The 13,087-nt window shown below is 34.7% G+C and overlaps 1 protein-coding gene across 5 annotated transcripts in view; it reads right to left on the bottom strand.

Moving 5' to 3' along the window:
* COL19A1 (collagen type XIX alpha 1 chain) overlaps positions 1 to 13,087 on the bottom strand; it is a 174,669-nt gene that overhangs the window by 88,846 nt on the left and 72,736 nt on the right. For all 5 annotated transcript variants that reach the window (XM_034431974.2, XM_087882487.1, XM_087882485.1 and 2 more), the window contains 3 exons: positions 6,544 to 6,597; positions 3,992 to 4,045; positions 303 to 347 (listed from right to left, as the gene is read on the bottom strand). In XM_034431974.2, the coding sequence (XP_034287865.2) occupies positions 303 to 347; positions 3,992 to 4,045; positions 6,544 to 6,597 (153 nt within the window). The remainder of the gene's footprint in view (positions 1 to 302; positions 348 to 3,991; positions 4,046 to 6,543; positions 6,598 to 13,087) is intronic.

The raw sequence follows: 13,087 nt of genomic DNA, 5'->3' as shown, positions 1-13,087 counted from the left end.
AGAGTTACTTGGCTAGTTGCTATATATCCAATTACTATTAGCAAACTCATAACATATGTCTTTTTTGGTAAATCTTAAAATAAAATATGATTGGCTCCCACAACCCAATGAAAATATCAATTATTACATTTTTAAGCAGTCTTATTATTAGTCACCATATGCCTTGTAATTAAAGTATGTGTCATTCACTCACTCAGGGCTGGAATTTGTATACAAAATAACAAGAGATGGATATCAAATAAAGTTGAAAATTATTACACAACATCAAGCAAAATCAATTTGCAAAAGTCAATATAATTTACCTTTTCTCCCACTTCACCTTTGTTTCCTTTCAAGCCATGTTCACCCTACATTTGAGAGAAATATAAAAAGTCATTATTGTTTTTAAGTTGCTATACAGTATTTAACTGAAAATTCTGCTTAAATATTGTTTTTAAACAATGACCAAATATACTTTTAATTCACAACAAAAGAGATAGACTTCTTTCTATCTCTTATTTTTTATCATCCTCATCTGGAAAAATGCTACAATTATACACTTTTTGCATCATTAAAACAGAACATTTCAAAACATAATCACTTTGAACAGAAAAAAAAAATCAATTTCACAGAAAATTCCCACTATATTTTGACAACAGAAAGTTTTCCCTTAGTAGATTGATTTGTACTTAGCATTTTTCAACATGCAACAAAAATTGTATTATATCTTCAGAACTTCCTACAACATTATATTTTGAGAGAGTCCTTACCAACATATATTTTACTGAAGTACCTGTTGGTGCTAATAATCTTTAGGAGTTCACCACTGCACTGAACATATTATTTTTGTTTTATCAAAATAATTTCATACAAATGGAAAGTATAAAAACATGATTGAACATGATTGATCACTGTTGTGATATTCATACTGACAACACTATTGCAATAGATAAACATTAAATGCCATTTCTATCAGCATATATTTTATAAGTAACAGAATAGCTGAGTTTTTGGATTTCTACTTTATGCTTGAAATTTGGTAAAGTGTGCATCCAAGTTCTGTTTTCTATAAAAAGCATTCATTATTCCAGATAAAAGAACTGCTTTTCTAAGAACTAATGGCTTACAAAATGAAAGCTGCAGCTAACTGATAAAAGTTAAATAATTATTTAAAAAATTAGTAAGCATTCAATAAAAATGCGTACATGTTGTGTAAAGTTTCTTTGAACAACCATTGGTAAAATTATTAATTCTATGAAAACACACACGTTACTTTTAGATCAGCTTTCTACAATTGTTGGGTTATAAATTCTCAACTTTCTAGTAAGAATGTTGGCAATATTGGAATTCTGGAAGTCAAGGTTCAATGTACTGGAAAGCAGCAGACTTGCAAAGAGAATAGCAAAGACTACTAGCAAAAACTGAGCCTTGGTAGTACAGTTGTTTAATGCACCCTGTTATTAACACAGCTGCCTGCAATTTCTGCAGGTTCGAATCTTACCAGGCTCAAGGTTGACTCAGCCTTCCATCCTTTCTAAGGTAGGTTAAATGAGGACCCAGTTTGTGGGGGCAATAAGCTGACTTTGTATAAATATACAAAAGTATGAAGGCTATTGCTTAACGCATTGTAAGCCGCCCTAAGTCTCCGGAGAAGGGCGGCATATAAATCAAATTTTTTAAAAAAGTTATTTTTATACTATTCCTGAAACACAGGGACTTTAGTAAGACAACTGAACAGATTTAATGGCCAATTTCTACTCTGCTTACTCATTTTCTATGTGCTACATAAAAATGTGAAGGAAATGGAAGGAAGAAATAAGAATGGAATCTCTAAAGGCTATAAATTGTCTCCACAGGAAGAGTACCTTTCCTGATAGCTACATCAATGAGAAGTATTAACATAGCTTGCTCCTATATTATAGCAGATGATGCTATTTAAATAAATTTTTTCCAAATCTTTTTAATAAAACTGTGGTATTGAAGATGGTAAAGATTTTGTTCATTGTGGATAAATCAGGTATTGCCTGATTTATTAAACTTTAATGCTAAAATTTGGCCAGTAATCTTGGCATGGAATTACAGATTATTGATCCTGTAAAAACTACTTTCATATAGGCAGTGCCAGGCTTGGATAGTATTAGATTACCAAAAGTCATCTGAGATATACATTCATATAAACTAGAATTGGCAGAGGTGGCTGGAGTTAGAAGAGGCTTTCAGTTTGATGCCATGCAAATTGCTATAAAACATTTTGGCCAAATATGGATTTCCTCCTTTTTTTAATTGGATTAGAATGTGATATTCTAATTGGATTAGAATTTGATATTCTAAACCTTCAGCCAAAGTTGGTAGAAATTAAACGATTGGAACTCATCCAGGATACAATTTATCTTATGTTATATTTAATTTGAATTTGGACCTTTGGTTTATCTTAGCAGGCAATCAGAATAGATTTTGAGCAAAAAACTAGTGGGAATTGAATCACACTTTTTATTACATAGTAACAATGTTACACCATCAAAAATCTGTCTCTCTTTCACATCCAAATAAATCAAGAGATGAGGGTAGATTGTGCACCATCACTTGCATGTTTATTGGAGAGAAGCCTTATCCAGAATATTGATTTCGAAAAGCATTTATGGAACAGGTCACCAATAAATTTTATTCTCTGTTCATAGATAAATGTGTAGCAGTTGAATCTGGCTAGCTACATTTCTGGCATTTAACCAGCAAAAATATAACTATAAAAATCTCCCTGCTATCTGCTTGAAATACACCCCACATTTGTGCACTTGAAACTATTTTACACCCCATTGCTGGATATAGGTTTCAGTGCTCTCCCCAAAATATAGCATCAGAGCAAAATTGAGGACAAAAGCTGCTCTTTTGCCCTGCAGCCTAAAGTGAAAGAAGGGAAGTTCTGGATATTAGAGAACATTTGTTATGTTAAATGTTTGTTCTTCCTTAAGTCCTGTCATGCTGCCTCACTGCAGTGGAGATAGGTGTTCCTGGAAAGGATTATGAAGAACACTGAGCATGGCAACTCCCAGCACTGTTACTCAATATGTGAAGTTCATCCCAGTTGCTCAGTTAAACCAAGCATGCACCTGTATCAGAGGGCAGTGATGGTGAATGAGGATGATCACTTTAGTGACAAAGAAACCCCGATGCCAAAGCATTATTTCATAATGCACGGGAGAAGAGATTAGTAAAACACTCCTGAATTTAACCAAGAAAAGCACATGGGTGGACAGGTATTGGTTCATGATATAGTACTGAATGATGGGCCCTCTAGCTACAGAGTTGGAATCATGCAGGCAGAGGCTTTTTCTATGATAGTTTATGGAAACAAAATCTGGATTTGGCAGAGTGGAATGGAAGTGATGAGGCTTTTGAACTTTGGTATTGGAAAATATTCCTGAGAATATGATAGACAACCAAGAAAAGAAATAAATCAACTTACAGTTCTCACTTGAGGCACAAATGTTTTTCCCCAGCAATTTTGATTTTCCTTTTTTTAATGATTGTGACATTGTTTTAATTACTGACTGTATGCTGCCCAGAGGCATATTCAATGAAATGGGTAGCCACATAAGTTTGTTGAATGAATGAATGAATGAGCTCATCTTATCATATTTTGTGAAGAACTTATCTTCATTATGTGAAGAACTCTTGAGGACTGATAATGCTGGGGGAAATAGATGGAAAGGAAAAAAGAGAACAACCAAAAGAAAGGTGAATGGACTTGATTACGTTGTGATGGATGCACTGTTGGACAATCTAAAGGGCCAAGTCAGGAATAGATCATTCTAAAGAAGATTTATCTGTGGAGTTGACACCAACCTGGTGGTACATAATTATAAAAATCATGAATGTATTTGTATTTTCTTCTTAGTATTTGATAATGTTAAATAGTATATATTTCCTATATAAAAACTTGTGGTAAAAAGGAAAGATGTCTGCTATTCTGACAGCCAAACGCAAACTATGGACCCAAAGGTTATATATGTACCTTTTCACCAGAAGTACCAGGAACACCAGGAACACCAATTAAACCATTTTCTCCCTAAAACAAATTGTAAACTGCATCAACTCTTATTTGTTGGTCATTAAAAGAAGTATTACATTATGAATAAATACAATAACTGTCACAATAACAAAATGTTACAATTTCTTATTATTATGGACTATTAATATTTTTAACTAAGAAAACTGTCATGCTAAGTAAGGTTAATTATCTTCATATTTGCCAAATATATAAAATATTTTATCTATTTATGACAGAATTTGGCCTGTTTTTCAAGACAAGCAATTCTGAATAAGAATTTGATAACTAATACATAATGTAGCATCTGTAACATTCAGTATTTGAATTACTCAGCTTTCAGGACATTTAACAATGTTTGTCCACTAAGTGAATCACATGTAGAAATGTTGAAAATACAGTGCAGGGCTTGTCATGTGACTTTACAGGTGTTCTGATGAGGATGCCTTCCATTTTTAATTCTCTGGTGTTTTTCCACTGCTTATACTGTCATTTTTCTTACTACAGTAAATCTCTTATGGAAGATAAAACAGAATACTTCACAATAACTAGCACTAGCTGCTATTCATAACCCCCTCCTATCTTAACAACTGAGATTTATTTATTTCTATACTCTTCTTTAGGAAACAAAGCCATATGGTGAGGATTAGGAGTTAAAGTTCTTCCTGCAGCCTTCCCTGTCCTTTACTTTCCAGCAGAATATCAAAGACACAACAAGGTACATGGTACCTCCAGGACAGAGAAGAAACATGAACTTCTATCACTATTGGAAGCTTGGAGAATAGTGTAAACATCATAAACCAAATATCATAAATATTGAAACATCAAATAAATGACTTAAATCTTTTGCACACTGTGATGTTTGAAACTGTTTAGAACCACTATCTGTCTAACTTGGGAATAATTTCATATAAAAGAATGATTTACTTCTTGAAGATGAGATGAAGATGCACTCACTGAATTCTAAACAACTTTCATAGGCTTCCATTATTAGGCCAACTGACATCTCATCTAGGATGAAAAAAATCCTCAATTCTGTAGCAATGCATAGAGCAGACTTTTGTAACCTGGATATTCTCCTGAAATCTAGGACTTCAACTCCTAGATTTTTTAACTCCAGCTGCTTGGAGAATTCTAGGAATTGATGTCTACATATCAGACAGTTGGAAAGGCTGATATGAACTGCTAATATTGATTCTGAAAGGGAAAATGTTTATCAATTTAAAATTAAAACAGTGACCAGGTCTAACAGAAATCATAAATAAATTGATTTTTCCATCCATAATATTTTTATTCATTGCACCACTACTGTTTTTCTTGAAAATGAAATTATAGAAATGACTAGAATGCAATTTTGCAATATAACCAAGACGTGGTTATATGAATTTTTTTAGAACTGGCTTGTAGCATTGCGGCAACTGCAGTTACTATTCACACATGAATGTGCTTGTTTGCTGATGATCATACTTGGAAGATTTAAAACTGCCTACTTAAAAATCACTCCAAAACTCTTTCTACTAGACATTTTTCCTGATACCATCAGACCTTTCTAAAAGTAGTGAGGAAAAAAAAGGAGACATATGGCTGGAGAGTGTGTTGCTTGTTATTGATTGATTTAGATTTGTAGGCCACCTAATCAGAAAATTCTAGGCAGCATACATAAATACTTTTCAAAAACATATAAAACATACAGAGAAGTGCAGGATATTGGGTAGGGGTGGGGGATAGGTAATACACTCAAATACCAATCATCCATCCTCTACCAGTCAGGATCACAAATCACTTGGCTTCTGGTCTGCTTGAAAAGCCAGTTTTTAAGAACTTTTCTAAAGGATGGCAAGATTGGAGCCCAACAAACTTTTGGGAGGATAGTATTCCAAAAGGCAGGAGCAATAACAGAGTAGTAATGACTCTGCATTCTTCAAGGCAGCATTAATTAATTAATGGGAAGTGGAAAATACCCATTCTGTCAGATTTGATTGGCTGGGCAGATCATTTCATAAACAACCTGGCTCTGAACCCTATAGACATAATAGCTGACAATCACCATCTTGAATTGCAGTAGGACATCCATTGACAATCAGTGCAACACAGAGAACAAGAGGTCTTAGATCAAAACATCAAGATGCACCATAACTGCTTGTGAAGCCAAGTTCTGGGGTAGTTTCTGAGTGGTCTTCCAGGGCATTGCATAACAAGAATCCAGATAAAAGGTGACTATGAACGGGATTTTCCAGCCCCGCAAAATTATTTTCCAATAATGGAAATATTATATAATTAATACTATTCAAATATTAAACGTAAGCTACATTAACATCTGCCCTGCATTCCCTGTCCAGCCTATTTTTTAAAATATTCAAAATTGTAGAGCCCGGTTGTTTACAGATTGATTGTTCCAAAACTGTACAAATATTCCTTACATTTAAATAAAATCTAAGTAGCTGTAACTTATGTTCATTGCTTTTGGTCCTAGTGGTTTTGAAAATGGTCCAAGAGCTCCTTTAAGGTAGGAATCCTACCTTTGTTCCAGGTAAACCAGGAATGCCATTTTCTCCTTTAGCTCCTTCTTCACCCTATATAAATTAAATGTATTTAGGTAAGTCCCATTGCTCCAGTTGTAAAATATTTAATAAACAATTTAGCCCTCCAAATGTGGTTCTTCTCCTTGATCCTGGACTGTTATTGATAATAACAATATTACAAGGACAAGAACACAATGAATAATCTGTAATTTTGTATAGTGACTTGAAAAGTGTTATAACTCTGAGAATGTAGATATGCCTTTTCTACTAAATGATGTTTTCTAAAGTCATATTTTGTGGAATGTTTTGCAAATTCATAAAACTTAGATTCTGCTCAGTGGAAAAGCTGAGAATTCAATGCACTAACATCTGTTTAGGTAGGTGTCAATTGCTGTAAGACATTTCAGGCAGAGGTTGACCGCCTGATTAACCTTATTCCTTACAATGTCCGGTGACCTCCAATAGAGAAGTCAGAACTGCCTCCTGAGTAAGAAATTTGGAGAATTGATAATCCAATAAGGATGTGTTTCTCTCTTGGTTGTCAGCTAGCAATCAAGAAATGAAGGTGAAATATTAAGAAGGGAAGGTCTTCAGATTTTTCCAGGACTCTTCAGTCTGTCCTGACTGGTTCTTCAATTTTCCATGAAAGGTAGGGGTTCATCAGGAGATGTGTTCAGCTGAGATCTTTTGGACCAGGAGAGCCTCAAAGTCAAAGACTCTATGGTGCTATGTTATACTATTCTTTCTATACTATAGCCATATTTTTCTAACTATGATTTACTTCTTTTCAAAATTTCAAAATTCTGGTTCTAATTCCAATTGGGTCATACTGCAACTTTTATAAAAAAAAAATTGTGTCAAAAATGGAAAATAACAGGAAATGTGGGCCAGTTATTTATTTTGGTACTGGAATCAAGATGACTGTATGATCATCCAAGTCTGCTCTTGATTTGCTGTGTAGTAAATTACCAGATAAGTACCTTACCTGTTGTTTGTTCTGGACATGGCTCAACATTTTATACAAATACATTAACTAATTTGTTTCCATTAACAATATGATTAATTGCAGTTTGTCCAGATTCGACAAACGGAGCAAGTGCTGTTAATCATAAATGAAAGCAAACATTTCCTACCTCAATACTGAAATGGAGGAAAAAAGAAGGACATAAGCACAATAGTAAGGATGGTCTGTTTTTTTATCATGCTAAACTTTAATTTAGGTTTACATCCAAACCAGTGAAATGATTCAAGCATTTCCACAGGAACTTCAGAAAAGACCATTTTTCCTTAATAAATACATCTTTTCATAAATATATTTAAAAGGTAAAGGTTCCCCTGCACTTGTGTGCTAGTCATTTCCGGCTCTAGGGGCAGTGCTCATCTCTGTTTCTAAACCAAAGAGCCAGTGCTGTCCAAAGAAGTCTCCATGGTCATGACTAAACACCGAAGGTCACAGAGCTTCCCACCAAAGTGCTTCCCACCAAAGTGGTCCCTATTTTTCTACTTGCATTTTTTACGAGCTTTCGAACTGCTAGGTTGGCAGAAGCTGGGACACATGATGGAAGCTCACTCCATTATGGGGCGCTAGGGATTTGAACCACTGAACTGCCGACCTTCTGATCGACAAGCTCAGTGTCTTAACCACTGAGCCACTGCGTCCTCTATACATTTAGGGAATTATTACATTTAGGCCAAATCTAATCTTAACATTTTATAATTCATTAGAAACCAATGTAGCACTTAACTTTTCAGTTAATATTTCTTATTCTGCCATATGCTTCTGTAAGAAAAGTTATTCTTTTAGCATCTGCACTAATAAAGGGATATTTAAAACATTAGCTGTAATACTTTTTTCTACCAGCACTAGCAGTAACAAATTAAATGAGCAAAATCCACAGTCCATGAAAATAAAGACAGAATCTGCAACAAAATCTGAGATAAGCATTTTTTTTTAATTTTTTTTTTTTTTTTGCAAATTTGGAGATTGGGGCATATTTCCAATCCTTACTATTCCTAAAAGTATGAGCAGGCTATAATTAGTAGAAAGCAATTAGCCAAAGGACAAAGTTCATATTATTTTTAAAAAGGCATTTCTGCAAGTCACTATGTCTTTTATGTACAGTAAATTGCTTCCATAGACAATATCCTGCAGCTTTTATACCTGCCTTCTTAAATCACACTTTTCATTCACAGAAATTCAAAGACCTGCACCTGTAAAATCCAGCTGGCAGCCCTTACTTCTTGGCATGTGAGCAGGGGGTTGAGCAAATCAAGTCACACATGCTGCACTCGCTCCAGAAATTCAAATCCAGTGAATCAAAGTAATGATGTTTAGTGCTTTCCATTGAATGGTTTAAATGTAAGCATGTTCAGTTCACTCAGGCTCATCAGCAGGAAAACATTTAAATGACTGTATGCTATTAGCAAGCACTACAGTATTTAAGAAAAAGAGTAACATGGGCAGAAATGACTTGTGTCAGCTTTTTTGCTACCCACAGAATCCGTCTTACATTATGTTCTACTTCCTGTATTGTTTCCAGATATTTTAGCCAGGCTACAAGCCTGTTTGATATCAGTATTGGTACATTCTGGCATCTTCTGAATTTATGCACAACTTTCTGTCTGATACTCATATTTAAAAAATTAGGTTGATTATTGTAATAACCAAAATGATATTAAATATGCACTCAGTTGTTTCATAACTATAATAAATAAATAAACTTTGGCCATTAAATGGCTAGTAAATAAAGGAAAAACCAAAAACCAAAAATGAAGTAATTCATTCTATCTTGCAACTGTGATACTTAAAAGATCAAATTTAACCAGGCATTCAGCTCACCAGTACCTGATCTACGGTAGGATATTAACATTGCCAAAAGGTAGTTTTGTGCCATATTGGTTATTTTATTATTTCATTTTATTACTTCCACCTCATCCTTTTTTGACAGTTATTAATATTGTAGCTTTCATAAATCACAATACAAAGTACAGTAGTTTCCTAAACTTTAAAAATGGTAAAGTACAGCTCTGAATAAAGTGATAGGCTTTATGCTGTATAGTATACCAGCATAGCCTGCAGCCCATTCAGACTTTAAATTAAAAAGTACAAAGTATTTAGAAATGATAAAGCTTGAGTAATGCAATAAAATATGTGCTATTTTTTATTTTCTTGAAAACAAGATCATTGGCATTTTTCAGTCTGCAAATGAATGAAGCTATCAAATTATTTTAAATGAACCAAAGTTAAAAGGGAATATTAAAGTAATAAGCTGGCTTGAGTCAAATTTTAAACGGATTTTAAATTGGAATGTTTTAATTACGGCCAAAATTATTTAATTATTTTAAACAGATTTTAGATTTTGTATGTTTTGTATGTATGTCTTGTTTTTACTTTGGCTGTTCACCGCCCTGAGTCCTACATTGGAGAAGGGCGGTATAGAAATTTAAACAAATAAATAAATAATAAATAAATAATGGCATCTTAATTGAGTGAAATGTATGCAAGAGTAAAGTGAGGCCCATTGGGTTATGGGATACACACATATCATTTCATGTATATGTTGATTCAATCTGAGTGGGCCGTGAGTAACAGGAATCTTGAGCTAATGGTAGGTAACTTAATGAAAAGACTGAAATGATATGCAAACATTATGAAAAAGGCAAATGGTACATTCAAGGTCAATAAATCGTCTTTAAACAAATCTGCCTACTACACTTGGAATGTTATTTATTTATTTCAATGTATATGACTGTCTATCTCAAATTCATAATGCTGGGCAGTTAATACCTGCTTCAATACTTTAATCGCTATGCTTTTTTTTGACTTGCCTCCCATATTCCTCTCTTGGATCTTTATCTCTATCTGCATCTACTTCTTGGCTGTTCAATCTAGATATTTCTCCCACCTCTATCCTCTTCCATTGCCTAGCTTCCAAAATTTCTACCGAGGCCCCTATCTCCCTTTCAAGAGTATCTTCCTGTATCTCCAATTCTCTTTTCAACTCTCTTAATATGTTTTATCCCTCATTTAATTCACCAGTTACTGTTATTTTCATTGTTATCTCCTTCTTGTCTTCTTCTTTTATTCTCTGGTTCTCCAGCTCAATCTTTTTCTCCATTTCTTCTGTTGGCTCGTCCCTTTCCTGGGCGTCTTGGTCTTTACTCATCATCCCACATATAATGTTTTCCATTTTTTCCGTAATCTCTTTAAATTCTTTCTTCATGATGTCCTTTGTGTTTTGAAAAAGTAATGCCATCTCCTTCTTCCTTATAAGTTCCACTCATTTCTTCCTTATAAAGCATCTTATTTTGTTTTAAACAATTCAAATTTTGTCCAGCAGTCCAATAACAATTTATTCAGACCTTAAATTACCCTTCAAGGAGTGCACTAATCACAGCTTTTTATATCTCATAGATATACAATCAGTTCCATTTAAATAGTCCCAGAGTTTATCAAAAGCCTCTTTGTGTCCCCTTTACAGGTTCAATCTTCTAGCATAACATTCAGGGGTCCTTTTAATTAAATAGCTTCCTTATTTTCATATTTTAGTCTCCAGTAGTCATGGGGTAATTAGGAATAATCCAATAAATATTTTCACAGTCCTTCATATAGGTATTCCCAGACTTATAATTTTTCCTTTCGTCAGTAGATGGCACTCTCAACTTAAATTTCAGTATTGCCAATAGTCAATCATCATTTTAATTATAAATCCATTATAAAAGCAGAATAAGTTTTGTAAGTAAATGATTCCAGCATTTTAATATGCCTTCCCAGTACCACATCTTCCTAGTTTAAGATTCCAATTTCCTGTATATTTCAAAATTTATTATTTTTCTCTCTTGCACCTTTCACTTCCGGTCTGGTATTTTCTCAGAATGCTTAAATGCTGCTTAACAAATAATTCTGAACAAATAGTTCTAAATTATTCCTTGGCATTAAGTTTAAGGCAAAAAAGAATCCTCTCCCCCAGTTCCAGTCACTGTTCATCTACTTCACTCCAGCATCAGTCTTAATTGTTCCTCAGTTGTCCCAGCTTTGTGGCAGCCATCTTTAGGCTTCCTAGTCTCCTGTCTGTGGCTGAGAGGGAAAAGAAACCCTGGGTCAGATAGGAGAGCTGCAACTCTCCACAACCTCACAGGGCGCCCCTCTTTGCTTCACTGCCCCTACAAGGCAGCTTTGGCTCCTCTCTGAACCCACAAACAGGGAGATATCAGCACTGGGAACTCGGAGACCAGTTCCCTGTGTCTGATATCGCCGAGACGTCAACCAGAAGTCTATAAGGTCTATTTTTGTAACTTCTTGCAACATATAACAAAGGAGTGACTTTAGAGTTGTTTCTAAACAGTTTAAATCAGTGGGTCTCAACCTTCCTAACGCCGCGACCCTTTAATACAGTTCCTCATGTTGTGGTGACCCCCAACCATAAAATTATTCCTAAAACAATTGAAAATATGTGTTTTTGGATGGTTTTAGGCGACACCTGTGAAAGGGTCATTCAACCCCCCAAAGGGGTCCCAACCCACAGGTTGAGAACCACTGGTTTAAATGTTAAGCCTATGTGAAACTGATTTAAATAAACCTTTTGAAACTATTTGAAAATTCCTCTTTTATAGGAAAAAAAACCCGTTTTGTTTACATTTCAATGCAAAATAAGATTTTGAAGGTTGATAGCACTTGATTGCTACTTTAAAGGGAATCTTTGATCTCTGGGCTTGTGAAATAACTGGAAGTTTTTTTATTGGAAAAAAATTGTCACCAAAGATGAATATACTCCTTTGAAGACCCACAAAACAGACTTTAACGTGGAGTTGAATTATTATTTAAAAATAAAAAAGATATACAAATAATGTACCTAAAGAGCAATGTGGTCTATTCTTTTAAACTGTCATATGGGAGTTTTATTGGAGTTACTTTATGGAAAGTACAAATGCACCTGGATAAAGTTGATAAGAATGTCAAGAGAAGAAGCAAGGACACTAGATGAAAACAGGAAAGAAAATTTTAACCATGGGATTTAAGAAGGGGTGAAATGCTCCCGGTTCGGACCGGATCACCCGATCTGGTAGCGATGGCAGTGGGTGGTTCAGAGAACCGGTAGCAAAAATCACTGCGCCCCCCCCATGCCCAGCTGAGCCGCGCGATCATCAGAGGCTGTTTTTTTTACTTTTAAAAGCATTTTTTCTACAACCTCTTCAGCCGAAAAAATGCTTTTAAAAGTAAAAAAAAAAAGCCTCTGTTGATCGTGTGGCTCAGCTGGGATCGTCAGAGGCTTTTCAAAGCATTTTTTTCTGTAACCTCTTCAGCCAAAGAGGCCGTAGAAAAAAAAATGCCTATAAAAGCCTCTGGCGACCCCAGCTGAGTTGCCTGATCGTCAGAAGCTTCTAAAAGCATTTTTTTTCTGCAACCTCTTAAGGTTGTAGAAAAAATGCTTTTAAAAGTAAAAAAAAAAAAGTTGGTCATGCCCACCTAGTCAGATACCCCCCCCCCAAGCCATGCCCACAGAACCGGTAGTAACAAATTTTAGATTTCACCCCCTGGATT

This window comes from Pantherophis guttatus, chromosome 1, assembly GCF_059756535.1.
Source record: "Pantherophis guttatus breed Tessera chromosome 1, ASM5975653v1, whole genome shotgun sequence".
NCBI classification, from domain to species: domain Eukaryota; kingdom Metazoa; phylum Chordata; class Lepidosauria; order Squamata; family Colubridae; genus Pantherophis; species Pantherophis guttatus.
Note: the sequence above shows the minus strand (reverse complement) of the source record. Positions and strands in the feature narration are given on the sequence as shown.